At 38.3% G+C, this 15,947-nt stretch overlaps 1 protein-coding gene across 1 annotated transcript in view; it reads right to left on the bottom strand.

The window, feature by feature from the left end:
- Positions 1-15,947, bottom strand: part of CEP295 (centrosomal protein 295) — a 44,101-nt gene that overhangs the window by 13,137 nt on the left and 15,017 nt on the right. The window contains 10 exon segments of the mRNA XM_081240881.1: positions 781-924; positions 1,061-1,229; positions 2,297-5,765; positions 6,024-6,121; positions 6,536-6,673; positions 8,785-8,888; positions 9,042-9,134; positions 11,400-11,621; positions 13,128-13,295; positions 13,508-13,691. Coding sequence (XP_081097007.1) covers positions 781-924; positions 1,061-1,229; positions 2,297-5,765; positions 6,024-6,121; positions 6,536-6,673; positions 8,785-8,888; positions 9,042-9,134; positions 11,400-11,621; positions 13,128-13,295; positions 13,508-13,691 — 4,789 coding nt within the window.

The raw sequence follows: 15,947 nt of genomic DNA, 5'->3' as shown, positions 1-15,947 counted from the left end.
TTGGGCTTCTCTGGTGGCGCAGTGGTTGGGAGTCCACCTGCCGATGCGGGGGACGCGGGTTTGTGCCCCGGTTCGGGAGGATCCCGCATGCTGCGGAGCGGCTGGGTCCATGGGCCATGGCCGCTGGGCCTGTGCGTTGGGAGCCTGTGCTCCACAATGGGAGAGGCCACGGCGGTGAGAGGCCCGCGTACCACAAAAAAAAAAAAAAAAAATTTGCTTTGATAGATTTGATCAAGAGAATTATCTGGTTGAGTCTGAAATCTAGAAATAATTATAAAATGAAAATAGGGCTATTTACTAAGGATCGCAGGGAGGAATTTTTCTAGATAATTGAATCTAGGAAGAAGTACAGTGAAGAAATATATGTGTTACAACTGCTCTTAAAGCCAGGGTTTTACGTACCATGATTATCCTGTGGAAGATACAGGAAAAGAGCAGTGAAGGTACTAAAGTGAAACAGCAGCAAGGCAGAAGAGAAAAAACTGGGTTATTTCCTAGAGAAACTGGTTTAGAAAGGAAGCAGAGGGAAGCAAAAGTGTCAGAATAATGGATAGCAAAGAATTTTTGTCTACAATAAATTGCTTTTCCTCATATATAAAGAAACTAGTTACCTAATGACATATCTCTTTAAGTCCACATTTTAAATAGTTTGTACAAACCATTTTTCCCCTTCATGAGTTCACAGTCTAAGTTTCCTCAACAAAATATTTAGCATCCTGAAAAAACTGTAGAAAACTGGCAAATATTAAAAAATCATATTTTATCAAACCATCTGTTTACCTAGTATAGAAGTTCTGCCACTTGCTGGTGATTCTACCTCTTGTATGGCACTAAGTTCATGTTGGTTCAAGTCCAATCCACCTTTAACTTTTGCTACAGGTGGTTTTGAGGATTTCCCACCCAGTTCTTTGTCCTGATGCTCCCCTATCAAGTCAAAGACAAAGTTAGGCACAATACAAATCTGTTAACGAAACAAACTTCTTCAACCGGCAAGTTGCAGGAGGTTAATATGAAGAATCATCATCAGGATAATCAGTACAATAAAATGCAATTATCTTACCACTTTGCTTGGCATTACTATCTTCTGAAAGGAGCTGATTATCATCACAGTTTCTCCTGCCTGCAGTATCAATGTTTTCCTGATTGTCTTTGACTAGGTCTTGGAGATGAACAAGGCATTCTCTGAGCTTCTTAGTTTCAAAATCATTTTCAACTGTGGGCTTACTTGTCTGAAAAAGTAGACAGACGAGGGTGGGGATGACACAAAATGAAAGATCATGTGAAGAAGTCATTAGATTTGTATCTCCCTTCTTCAGTTAGAACCTCAACCACATGAACAGCTCCATCAACCACATTATTACAATTTTATCTACAGATAAAAAATGAGAAGTATTTCTAATATTGAAAGGGTAATAATTCCATTGAAAAGTACAACCAGTCACAGCCTCGGACCTTACAAACAGCCTCCACTGCACCTTTCAATAAGAGATATACTTGTGTATCCCTCTCTGCTTTTCTTTTCCCATCCCTTTTCCTTAAAATGACCAGTAAATCCCCAGAACTCAAGTTCTCATGAACGCAACTCAAGCTTCTCCTGAGCATCAAAGGATTGTAGAATTCTGTTTAGGCTAACTCATAAATTTAGGAAGTGGCCTTTTAAAATAAAATGGACACATTCATATATAGGAGAATATACTGTCTCCCATATAGAGAAACTATGAATAGTCATCTGAGTGACCACATCAGAGTCCTCTCAACAATTCAGTCACAAGCGGCCGGTCCGGCGGTCCATCAGCCTAAAATCGTGCCACTTTTATAACAGATGTTAGTATTGTCATTTATGGAAAAAGATGGTACTGATTTTGATTCTACACAAATGTCAACAAAGTGCTATACAGAAAGCACAAAGTCTGCCATTTGCCTAAGAGAAATTCTGCTAACTAGTTGCTTTACAATTTAATCTTCTTGTGGTAAGCTCAAAATCCTTTATAACAAAACTTCAAAAGGCAACCTACATTTTCCATGATGTTTGAGTTTGATTGTATCAAACCAGTGGCTGAAATTAGTTGGGCTTCAAATAACTATTAACTTCATAAACGTCATGCAAGGTGGATCACTTTTTACCTTTTAATTTGCATGTTGTTTAAGGTAGAAAATTAAAGCACAGTTAAGGTCAAACCACTTATTCTCAATAACTAAGAACTTATTTCGACCTAGGATTGAAACAAATATTTAGCTTGGCTGAGTTGGGTTATTGTCGATGTTTAATTCTTAGATATTCAAGATTAATACATACCTGACTGTCTTTCAAGAAATCCTTCAAGGTCTCCTGATGTTTCTGAATGTGCTGCTGCAATGCTGTTTGTCTCTGTACAAGCAATTCTTCTTGGGCTTTTTGGCCATAATGCAGAACTTCTTTTTGTAGCTTCATCTGCTTCTGAAGTCCCAAATTATCTTGCTGAGCTAAGAGAGGTTGTGAAAAACTCAAAAATCTATCTTGAAGTCTTGGGCTCATAGAAGCACTTGAAGGAGCTGCATGTTCGCTCTTGGCTGAATACAATTCACCAATGTTTTTAGATTTTACTTCAGCAAAAGGTAGTGGAATAAATGAATGCTCTCTTTCCTTGGGTAGAAACATAGAGGGAACAGGCTGCTCAGAAGAGTCACCTTCAATCAGCTCTGCTTGCTTGTTTAAAAGTTCTTCCTGAGCTTTTTCATTAAAATGCAGCACTTCTCTCTGTAAGCCCAACTGTGCTGACACATGATCTTGCTGAGGCAGAAAAGCCTGGGATAAACTCAAAAGCCTATCCTGAGACCTTGGAATCTCAGGATGACTTGAGGAAACAGTATTGTCACTTCTGGTTGGAAGAGATTTTTGGATTCTTTCAGAGTCAGCAACAGGCAGTGCTATGTGGGATAAGGATGAAGAGGTGCTGGTCTGCTCAGGTGAGACTCCTTTCTCCAATTTACTTAGTCTTTGCAAAAGCAATTCTTCTCGGACTTCCTGTCTAGATTGAGTGGTTTTCCTCTGTATGTCTAACTGCTCTTGAAGTGCCTTCAAATCACCATGGAGAGGTTGGATAAAATGCTCAGATGACTTTTCCTCAAATTTATATTGTCTGGGCAAAACCAACTCTTTCCGGGTTTTCTCGCTACATGGAGGGGGACCTGTCTGTGTATACACGTGTTCCTGTTGAAATGTAATCGGATAATCTTGTTGAGGTAAAACAGGCTGTGGTAAACCCAAAAGCCTATCAGGCAACCTTGGTATCTCAGAACGACTTGGGGAGACTATATTATCACCCTTGGTTGAACAAGGTTCTTGGATTCTACCAGCTTCACTAAGAGGTAATGGAGCAAAAGGACGCTGTACAACTAGGGGCAGGAAGGAAGAGGTGCCAACCTGCTCAGGAGATATTCTTCCCTTCCATTCATTCTGTTTATGCAAAAGTAATTCTTGCTGAGCTTCCTGTCTAGACTGAATGGCTTCCCTCTGTGTAGCTAACTGTTCTTGAAGTGCCTTCAAATTATGTTGTTGAGGCTGGATAAGCTGTGATATCTTCAAAAGTCTATCCTGCAATTCTGGGATCTGAAAATGGCTTGAAGGAATTCTACTCTCACTCTCTGTTGAAAGAGATTCCCGGGTTGTAAGAGATTCAGCAGAAGGCAATGAAGGAAAAGAAAGCTGTGCTAACTGGGGTGTGAATGAGGGAACAGTTTGTTCAGAAGATACATTCCCTTGGGTCTTCTGGCTAAACTGAAGGGCTTCCTCTTCTGTGTCTAACCATTCTTGGTGTCCTTCCAAATTATCTTGTAGAGGTTGTATATGTCGTGAAAACCCCAGAAGTCTTTCCTGAAATCTTGGGATCTTCCAATGGCTTAAGGGAACTGTACTGTCACTCCTGAATGACATATAGTCCTGGAATTTTTCAGGTTCAGCTCCCTGAGACAGAGATAAAGAGGTGCCAGTCTGTTCAGAAGGAATTTTTTTTTCTAATTCACTTTGTTTGTGTACAAATTCCTGAGTTTCTTGTTTAGCACCAAGTATTACCCTCTGAATGTGTGACTGACCTTCGAGTGTTGTTAGATTTTCCTGCTGTGGCAGGCTACGCTGTGGAAAACTAAGAGACTCATCCTGAAATGCTGGCATTACCAAATGACTTGAGGGAATAACACTCTCCTTCTCAGAGAAATAAAAGTTCTGAATTCTTCTAGGCTCAGTTTTAGAAGAAGCTTGTGAAGCAACTGAACGTTGAGTGACCACTGGCAGGAATGAAGAACTCATCTGCACAGACTTAGAGTCTTCCAAATCCCTTTGTCTACGTAAAAGTAATTCTGCCTGGGCTTCATGCCTGGCCTGAAGAGCACCCCTCTGTGTAGTCAGCTGTTCTTGGAGCAACTTCAAACTATCATGCAAAGGTTGGAACTGCTGTAGGAAACTTGAAGACCCATCCTGAGATTTTGGGATTTCAGATTGGATTGAGAGAATTTCCTTCCCACTCTTAGATGAATACTGGTCCTGGATTTTTCCAGACTGAGTACCAGCAGAAGGTAGTGAAGTAAATGTATGCTGAGCTCCTTGAGATGGAACAGAAGGGGGCTCAGTCTGTTCAGCCCATACTCTTCCATCCAATTCACTCTGTTTATGTACACATAATACTTCCTGGGCTTCCTGTCTAGCCTGAAAGCTGTCCCTCTGAATATTTAACTGTTCTTGGAGAAATTTAAAATTAAGCCTATCCTTAAGTTGTGGGACCCCAGGATGGCCTGAGGAAACTGTAGTCTCTTTCTTGGTTGGAGAAGATTCCTGGATTCTCCCTGACTCAGCTTTGGCAGAAGGCAGTGAAGCAAATGAATCCAGAGGTACCAATGGAAGGAATACAGAAAGGCCAGTTTGCCCTTCCAATTCTTTCTGTTTGCACAAAAGCAATTGTTCCTGAGCTTCCTGTCTTAACCGAAGAACTTCTTTCTGTAGGTCTAACTGTTTTTGGAGAGCCTTCAAATTACTTTGCTGGGCTATGATATTCTCTGAGAATGGCAAAGACTTATCCTGCGTTTGGCCAACTACAGAATGGCTTACAGAAACTACACTTTTGCTCCCAGTTGAAAAGCATTCCTGGATTTTTCCAGACTCAACTTTAGTAGGCAGAGAACTAAAAGAATGCTCAGCTACCAATGGTAGGAATGAAGAAGGTTCAATTAACTTAGATGATATACTTTCATTGTTCTCTGAGAACATTTGCTGGGAGTCAAAAGTTTGAAAAGTTGTTGCCTCAGATGTTTCAGCTCTTTCTCTAGCATCCTGTACTATCAGTAGCTTATCATGTGACAAAGCCCTTGAAAGTGTATGAGAGTCTTTAGGGACCAATTTATAGTCTCTCTGTTGTGTTTCAGTCTGTGAGAGTTGCTTTGGCTGTTCCTGTGATTCCAAAGCTTGCTTGGCTAAAACATCTGAAGTAACTAATGTTTCGGTTGTTTCTACCTGTCTTTGTGGAAAGCAATGTTGTCTTGGAACCTGAAAATCTTGCTCTAATTTGGAGATCTGTACGGGTTGCATAGGTTGTTTGTTAGGACTCAACTTGGGTCTCTGACCTTGATCCTCATGTTCTGATGTAACAGCGGGTCTTTCAGATTTCTGTGGTGGAACTGATGTAACAGAACCAGGTATCAGTGGTGTAGCTGACATGGATGGGTACTTTCCTTTTAACATAGTCTGATAGTCGAGTAATCGTTTCCTGGCTGTTTCAACAGACTGTTTGTGAAGCCTACCCAAAACAAACAAGCATTATTCTTTTTTGATTAAAAAAAATGCCCCACATTCTGAAGTGTTTATACATTAAATTCAATCTAGGGGTGGCCAAAATCAAGGCAGAAATGGAACAACGTTATTAACATTGCTCTTTGAGAAATCTACATGCCATAGTTCTAAAGGGAATCCTGGTAAGACCTTCATATAAGCCAAATAATAAATCCTGAAAATGTAACCACACACTATCACATATAAATTGTACCCTAGCTAATACCTGTTTTGCTGTAATAGCTGTTGTTGATAGTTATGAATCATCTGCCTGTGATTATCTTCATCAGAACTTATGGTGCGTGATGCTGGTGCAGTGCCAACCTAATAAAAGACAGATACTAACTAAAAGGCAAATCCAGAAATAAGTACTAAAGTACTTTACATAAACTGACGTTCTATAATTGTAAACTTCCATATAGCTTTATTTTTTGTAAAAAAGACTGGCATTTCCATTGTTAAGAAATGAAGTAATCTACCACTCTCTTTTAGTGTCAAGCCCAAGAGCTCAACATACACATTACATACAAGTCATGGTCACATATATTAGCACCCTCTAGAAACTGAAAGATGAAAGTCATTAGGTTTGTATAAAGTTATTTTTACATATACATTATTTTTTTTAAAAAATTATCAAATACAAATTAGAAATGCACTTTACTTTTCTGAATGCTAAGATTGCCCACACTTCTTTATCCCCCGACAATCTATGTAGGGATGAGATTTCCTGCATCGTACCCCAGTCTGTTGAGTTTTTTTTCTTTTTTCTTCTTCCAGCTGAGCTCTGAAGCAATCAGTTTCTAATCTTAACTTCTGTTGTTCAATTTGTTCAAGTAATTCCAATTGCTTTTGCTTCTGTTCTTCTATTTCCATTATCTAAATAACAAAAATACTATTGATTTAACAACAAACTCATGCCAAAGAAAAGTTTATATGCATTACAATGAAAAGAAACAGGTCTCATCACCAAGAGTACCAATTATCCAAGAAGAAAGTGGTGATGTTCTATCTGTTATTGCCACTGCCAGAGGGAGGAAGGAAGCAAGAGATAGGAAAACGGGAAAGGAGGAAAAGGGAGAGAAGTAAAAATAAACATATTAACTATTTCTATTTCCTGGGAGCACAGGGAAACCTCGATCACCACTGAAGCACCACCTCCAGAGAAGTAGCAAACTCTGCATTCACATCTTTAATTTTACCTTGTTCTCAGTAAGAATAATGCCTAAGAAATTAAATAACGAGAACGCTCACAACACTTTGATTTCTTAGGCATACTCATAGAAGGGTGCAGTTATCTACAAGCTAAATAAAAGTACAGTGAGCAACATTCAGTCCTTACTGTCAGGCATTAAAGAGATGGAAAATAATGGCAGAGTGATGACAAATAAACTCAAAATTATACCAACACACACACACACACATAAATCCAAGAACTAAAAACGTGTTAAAGTAACTGTAAGACTCATGAGGACAGGGACTAGTCTGTCTGGTTGCCTGTTAAATCCAACACCTAGTAGTCCTTGAAACATATATAACAAACATATACTGAATAAATAGAAAAGGGAATGTTTGTGAAGTTTTATTAAGAGGAATACATCTACTAGAGATAATGAAGAATGATCTTGTTTTCAAAATTAAAAATGTCTCAATATGATATTACCTATTCTTAATCAGGCAATAGTGGCTATAGCTTAGTTCCTGTCTTCACCTTCCTTTCGTTCACTCATAGGAGCCACGGAATTTAAACCATTTACAGTTTTGTAGTAACTCTAGAACTGCACTATCAATATAGTAGTCACTAACTACATGTGACTATTAAAATTTACATCAACCCAAAACAAATAAAATTTAAAATTCAGTTTCTCAGTTGCACTACTCATACTTCAAGTATTCAACAGCCCATGTAGGTAGCAGCTATCATACTGAACATAGATATGGAACATTTCCATTACTATAGAAAATCTATTGGACAATACTGCTTTAGAATATTGATTAGAAGGCATTTACCTGAGACAAAATATTGGCTCATAGAATTGTCATCCCTCAGCTGCATTTTTAAAAAAACTATGACTATAAACTGACTGGCTTAGTAACAATTAGCCTCTTTCGAGGTAATCTGTGTTAAGAAAATCTTTCATTAAAGTAGAAGGGACAAATATTACAGTTATGGAAGTTGAATTTTAAATTTTTCTTTGAAATACAGTTTTTCAAAAAAACTTTGGGGATTACAAAGCCCAGATCAATGTTTAATATTATGACAGGGACTCATTTATTCAACAAATATTTATTGAGTACTTACTGTGTATAAAGCATTGTACAAGAAACTATGTAGGATAAATTGACTTTTTAAAAAAGACAGTCTTGGACTTCCCTGGTGGTCCAGTGGCTAAGACTCCATGCTTCCACTACAGGGGGCATGGGTCGATCCACGGTCGGGGAAGTTCCACATGCCCATGGTGAGGCAAAAAAAAAAAAAAAAAAGACAGTCTCTGCCTTTAAAAAACTGATAAACTTTATAGGGAAGATAAGATACACACCAGAGTATAAAATACAAAGCAGAATGCATTAAGGGTCAAATGAGTAGTACAAGTAAAGATGAAGTACCTTCTATCAAATGAATGTGTAAGACAAGGCCGAAGAAATGGTAGCAAAAGTAGCCAGATGTTAAGACAAATTTCACTGGTCAAATAAAACTACAGTACATAGGGGAAGAAAGAAACCTTTAAAAATAAAAATTTCAGGGACTTCCCTGGTGGTCCAGTGGTTAAGACTCCATACTCCCAATGCAGGGGGCCTGTGTTCGATCCCTGGTTAGGGAACTAAGATCCCACTTACCTCAACTAAGCCTGAGCACTGCAACTACTGAGCCTGCACACTCTAGGACCTGCTCGCCACAACTAGAGAAGCCCGTGCACCACAACGAAGACCCAGTGCAGCCAAAATAAATAAAAAAATAAAAATAAAATAAAATAAAAACTTCAAATTACCTGTTTCTGCCTTGCTGCCATTCTAATTCTAGCTGCTTCTTCCTGAGGATGAAGTAGAACTGAACTCTGAGCTACAGCTGTGATAGGCTGAGTCTCTTCCATTTCTAAGAGAATCCCCAAAGCAATAATTAGTTTCAATAATTTAGAATTTGATACCACTGTAATGTCTTTTGTTCATTTATTACATGTAATTTTATTAGGAAAAAGATGTGAAGAATCAAGCAAGTTTAATTTGAGAATATGATAAAAAGAAATACCTTGCTCCTTTTCAGAGTCTGTGTTGAATGAAAGTGGTTTATCTTCACTAGTAAGTGGTCCAGAGTCAACTGTCAGCGTGTCACTTTCAACAACTGTAATAGATACATCATTATGAACATATTATCACCGTCAAACTTAAATCTGACAAATGAACAAAAATCTACATTCAGATTAACACTGGTCCACCCAAATGTCTTATTTAGTTAAGATCCAGCCACCTTCTAGAGACCACATATTTTATGCAATAAATTCTAGCCTAATACAAAAAGACCTAAGACTAAAATTATAAACAAAAAAGAAAAAACGAAGGAGAACTGACTTAAAAGGTAGGCTGACAGAGTTTCAAACACAATGGGAAAGCATAAAAAGAGCAGAGTAAGCAAGGCACCAACGTGTAAAAAGAGAAGAAATTTAAATGTATCTTTGACATGCTTAGGTATTAGGATTTTTATTATTTATGAATCCAGAGCAGAGAAGGAAGTTAAAGCAGTATACTTTGATTACATCAGGGTAGCCAGAAACTGAACGGAGCATTCAGTCACCTCATTCATTCAGCACCTACTTATGTGCTGTATGCACATTTACCATGGTCAACAAGAAAAGGCCTCAAAGGAGGTAGGTGGGGGACAGAACATTATCTAATTATCCTAGAAAAAAATTATAAAATTAGAAATGGTGCTAAGTACTATATAAGAAAAAAGGGGGCTTATACAATAGAGTATTTCAGAGGAATCTGAATTAGACTAGGAACTCAGATGAGATTTCTCTTAGGAAATGGCATTTAAGTGGACATTTGAAGGGTAAGGAGGAATCAAGCAGGTAAAGAGTGTGGGGATGTACAGGAGACCTTTCCAGACAGATCAGCAGGTATTAAGACCCTGTGAGGAGTGAAAAACTTGGCTCAATCAAGGGGAGGAATGAAGCCAGATGAGGCCAGAGAAAGCCTACTCACACAGGGCCTTTTCCAAAATAACCTGGTTATGGATTAAAGATGAAAGTGTCCCTTTGTATTAAATGCCAACACCGTACTCTCTCTCCTTCTTCTCACTCCTTTTTACTGCCTTTGCTGCTTGCCGCTTCTCTAGCCATCTTCTAAATGATGCAGTCCCTTTAGATGGTCTTATAAGCCCTTTTCTCACTGAATTCTTGCCCCTAAAGAATTCTTCCATGCCCATGTGCTTGAATATCATATGTATATCTGACTTCCAAACTTACCTCTCTTTGCTTTAGGCTAGTCAATTAATTCAACAAATATTAACTGAGCACCTTTTATGTATAAGGCACTAGTCTAGGCTCTGGGGATACAGCAATGAACAAAATCAAGCCCTATATTCCAGGACTGGAGGGTGAGGAAGGTGAAGAGGGGTAGGTGTCAAGACAAGAAGCAAATAAGAAAGAAAGTAAATTTATGGTCCATCAGATGTTAAGAGCTATGGAGTAGAGGTGATAGGGAGTGAAGATTATGTGGGTGGGGGAAGGCAGAGAAGTTTGTTGTTTTACATAGAGTGGTTTGAGAAGGCGTTACTGAGAAAGCAGTATCTGAGCAAATATCTGAAGGAAGTGAGACAGTGAACCATAAAAATATCCAAGAGCATTCCTCCCTCCCCCAACCAAGACCAGCACTTGCAAAGACCATATGACTCGTATTTGCTGTGTTGGAAAAATAGCCAGGAAGCCAGTGCCTACGGTGCAGCGGTTAGGGAGAATATGAAGTCAGAGAGAAAAGTAGTGGGGAGGGGTGTGTGCACAGATCATGTAAAGCTTTGATGCCACTGTAAGCAAAATGGTTTTCCTGAGGGATATGGGTAGTTGTTGGAGGGCTTCTCCCAGAGGAATGATAAGCTGATGTGTTTTAACAGGATGTCTCTGGAAACAGATTATTGCAGGAAGGTGCAAAAGCTGTGGATAGAAGATCAGTTAGGAGGCCACCAGTTAATACAGGCAAGAATCTACACTAGAGAATGAACATCACTTAAACTAGGATAGTAGGTGGTGAGAAACAGTTGGACTCTGGATATATTTTGAGGGTAGGACCGACAGGATTTGATGATGGTTTGGATGTAGGATATAGAAGAGCAGAACCAGAATAATAAGCCTTTTGGCTTAAGTGAGAGAATTTTTTGCCACTTACTGAAATATGTAAGATTATATATATATATAATTCTACTACACTTAAAGTGCTCTGGAAGATTCACTAAGGTTTCTAACATTTATTGCCTTTAAGTGGCAGCACTATGGGCTTTAAAATATTTTCTTCCTTTTGACCTCTATTCTTCGATTTTTCAGAAATGAGCATATTTTTGAACAACTTAGAAAGGGTTTATGTGCTACAAAATGAGATGACTGGAGAGAACTACCTTGTTTCTGCCCAGAGGATAATGTTCTGTCTTCACTCACAGTTGCTCCTGATTCAACTGTCAGGGCTTTACTTTCAGTTTCACTAACAGTTGTAATCATTTCGCTTTCATCCTCAGACATGGATTTAATTGTCCAGAGAGACTTTTGGTTTCGGATCTTATTTAATAATTTTTTAAAAAGAATTTTTGAAGGAATCTGGTGGGTCTTCATTGCCAAGGGAACTAAAAGAAAAGAAAAGAAAAAGAAATTTATTCAGCACCTATTACAAAGCAGGTAAATTATTCTATCTTTATACTTAGTTACTATAACCACCACTGGTTAAAACAAAAGCACAACTTTATTTTCCTCAATATTTATAATTTAACACAATTTTATAACCAGGAATAATTTTTTCAACTTAAATAAGGACACCAAAATTCAACTATAGTTCACCCTTGAACAACATGCACTTGAACTGCACAGGTCCACTTATTTGAGGATTTTTTTTCAATAAAGACATACTACAGGACTGCATGATCCAGGGTTGGTTGAATCTGCAGATGTGGAACACTGGATACAGAGGGCCGACTCTAAGTTATATGCAGATTTTTCGACTGCGTGGAGGGCTGGCACCCCTAACCCCTTGCTGTTCCATGGGTCAACTGTATTTTTCAACAATAGGCAGCAACATAAATTTCAAGCATAAAAATGTATCAGGAAGATGTTTATTCCACTTGCTAAATGAGGACAGAATGTGCATCTCTTAATCTGTGTGTAAGACTAGCATTCAAAATATGTGCTATAAGGTTCACAAGAAAATAAAAGGTTCTGCAGAGGCCAGAAATGAAGTTTCAAGGGGAATTCACGGCAATTGAGCCCTAAACCCATCTTCTGAAGTTTATGCCAAACCACAGGAAGCTTACACTTTGTTTGGACAGCAGTGTGGGCACAGGAGACAGGGATAAAGCTTAGAGCCCTCACCCAAGGAGTCTAAGAGGAGACCCACATAAAATTGGAACCCCAAGGACTACCTATCCACAGTATACGGTGAAGATGAAAAGAAAGCCAGAGTGGTTTTGAACAAAGGCGATACTCATAGGTATGGGGAGAAAAGAAGTCAAAAGGAAGAGGACTTGGTCTCTAAGAAGATGTGGCGTAAGAGACACCTTTATCTTTTTAGAGGTACCTCTCATGTCTCTGGCTTGGATTACTGCAGACTGTGGTATCATCACTAACATGAGGAAGGCAGGAAGATAAGGTTTCAGTAGGCAAGAGAAGATGATAAATTTATTGTCAGACACCAAGTTCTAAGTACCTCTGCAACAGCCAAGTGAAAAAGTTCAGAATGGTGGAGCTAGAGATGAAGTTTAGAAGAGACCCCAAAGTTTGTGCTGATCATCATTATACATGAAGTGCCTAGCAGTAATTAATATGGTAGGATTTCCGGTGATTTGATCAAAGTCTTAAAAAAAAAAAAGCTGACCTTTCAAATAAATTCAAAATTGATCATCTAACTTAAATAACCTAGAAATCTTTAGACTGTATGTACATATAAATAAAATAACATTCCTCCTATGTTTATGAAAAGGAACTTTAGTGATGGAAATCTGAAGTTTCCTCCTCCCATCACTCCCATGAGTATTAGTCACTGTTTGCACTTAAAAGAGACCAGACTTTCCTAACTGCTGGCAAATGATTAGCATTTTTTTCCTATGAAATACTGCAGTATTCAGCTCAGAAGTTTTTACCGTCTGCTTCACTAGAACATATTGTTTCAGCTTCTGTCACTGGAATGTTTTCAGTCTCCCCGGAAATTTCTTGTTCCATTGAAAGGTCCAGTTCTTCATCTTGGATCTGATCAGTCACAGCGGGCAGAGGCTCTGGTTCAAGGTGCAAAATCATGTTTCCTTTCATCTCTCAATAAAGAAATACAGAGACATGTTTCCATTCCAAAATGACTAAGAACTTGAGCATAAAATTTTAAAGACCATCATAGTTTAAAGTCTAAAATATGAGAGCCTCTTTCAAACTGAGAACTCATTTCAAAATAAAAACTGCTTCAAGACAAATGTATTTTCCCACCAAAACGTTTCAAAGCATTGTTGAAAGTTTACTGAAAATATCTTACTCCTGTCTGCATTGTACATGTCTTCAAAGGCAAATTCTAGCTCTCTCTGCCAATCATCTTTCATTTCACTGCGTTTGTATGGAAGTTCAACTAGTTGTGGTGGCATCCGCGCTACCATCTGTCTCCTGCGTGCCAGGTCCTCTTGTTGTAGCTGTTTGAGTTCTTTCATTAGTTTCTCCTGATTCTTCAAGAATAAAGAGAATTAATTAACAACTGAGTAACATACTTTGGACAGTGGATAGTAACGTGAATAGTGAGGGAAAAGTGGAGAAATCATGAAGACAGGGACTTTAGTACCCTCCCCTCTTCTACCATTTGTTCAAACACAAAGACACTAATTAAGAGTCGGCCCTCCATACCCGTGGTTCCTCCACATCCACAGATTCAACCAACCATGGACCATGCAATACCACAGTATTTACTATGGGAAAATATGTGGGTATAAGTGGACCCATACAGGGCCAGGGTCAACCGTATGATGTTAGTAAGTACTATGAGAAGACGGCTCTGGTTAGGCCTCAGGGCTTCAAAGTGTCTGCCAGGCACAGGTCTTCTTCCTTAGGACAGTCACGAAGCTACATTCTAACTAAGCTGCCACCGCTCCTGCAGTGTACTTTGTTCCAGCTCTCCACACAGCCAGCAGCAGCAGCCAGTCTCAGGTGAGCACCAAGACCCAGCCAGGGTAACTGTGGCTTAACAGATATTTCTTGTTACTCCACACTCTTATTAAGATTAAAGGGGATTTGTACGTATCTCTTTTAAGTTTAAAGAGTCTGGCAAATATGAAAGTTTAAGCACAATGTTTTAGTGAAGTCATCTAACTTAATTTTGGTGGTGGAGGATAAGGAGGGGGGGATAAGGGAAGACCTCTCACCCCCGGGATGAGGATTTAGCCAGATATACGTGGGTGAAGGAGGAGGAGTACAAGTAAGAAATAACAACTCCAGCACGGAATTATGCAGATGAAGGCATGGGCAGTCAGGGAGAGTACAATGTTCATTATAGATAGGGCATGGAGGGCAGGGATGGTTAAGGAAAAAAGGTAAAGTTGGAGAGGCACGTAGAGGCCAAATACAACACACTATAGCAGGAAGTAAGATCCCAGGGCACAATAGGGTCTGCAGCAAAAAGGTTCAAACAGGGGAAAGGAAATCCTCTGTATGTATTGCATACCATTCTTGTGTAAGAGATACAGTCTAGAAAAAGGTAGAGAGCCTGTATAACAAAGTTTTTGTTAAGTGATTACACACTACTTATTTGTAAATATTTTGTCATTTGGAGATGAGGTTGTTTTGCCTGACCTTGAAAAGAATCAAATTATGAACAAATTCATTTTTTATATTAAGAGTCAAACCATCATTAAATTTTCATTAAATTAACTTCAAAGTTATTTGAATAAGCATACTATTTCTGGCTCACTGAAAGTGTGGCATAGTATTCTACTTGAATTATTTATAACAACTACTATGACCACTGACAATGTGAGCTTATGAAATTCTAGGCACAATTCTAAGAGTTTTACTAAACTCATTTAACCCTCATAAAACAGATGATGAAACAGAACTCAGAGAGGTTAGGTAACCTGCCTGTGATCAAACAGCTAAGCAGTGACGAAGGGAGGAAAATCCAGGAAGACTGACCACAGAGTCCACTTTCTTAAACACTAAACACTTCTGATTTATGGAAGAATGTGCTCTGTTTACCAACTGCTTTTTTCATGTTTTTTTTTTTCCTATAGGTTTAAATCTTAGATGAAAATTATGGGTAATAATTCAGACATTCAGTTATTTTACATTCAGTAAGTAACTGAATGTCTGAATTATTACCTATAATTTTCATCTTTTAGTTTTTATAAACCAGGGTTAAGTTATGATAATCACAACTTACGTTTAGTTTATAAGAACTAAAAATTTAAGGGAGAAGGTCATAATTCAGTTCAAACCATACAAAAGAATTTCAAGGCATTTAATTCCCATAGAAGTACTTAAAAACTCATTCTTCAGATGAATGTTTAAAACATCTAAATGCATTAGTCAAATTCAGACTTCTAAAAAGATGAATCATTTTTATGCTGTTTCAAGAATAAGCACTCAACAATAAGCAAGACAGATGTAAAGCTGTTGACTACAAAGCCAGTTTGCACGATACATATTTTACAGCTCTGTAACAAAGTCAAAGCTCCTTGACAGCAAGGATCATGACTCTACCTTTGAATCAATATTCTGCAAAGCCAACGAGTGCTTTGCTCAATAAATATTTAATGAATCGAATATTAAAATTTGCAGAGCACAAATGCAATTCAAATAATTAAATTAGAAAAGTGATTAACTTCTTCTTGGGCTATTTTTAGACTGATTAAAATATTAAACTTGTAATACATTCATCAGTAAAAATTTTAGAAGAGAAATGAGAACAGCTTCACCCAACCTGAATTTGAAAC

The sequence above is a fragment of the Mesoplodon bidens genome (assembly GCF_964165515.1).
Source record: "Mesoplodon bidens genome assembly, chromosome: 7".
Lineage (NCBI taxonomy): Eukaryota > Metazoa > Chordata > Mammalia > Artiodactyla > Ziphiidae > Mesoplodon > Mesoplodon bidens.
The sequence above is the reverse complement of the archived record's forward strand: the minus strand, read 5'-3'. Positions and strand labels throughout refer to the sequence as shown.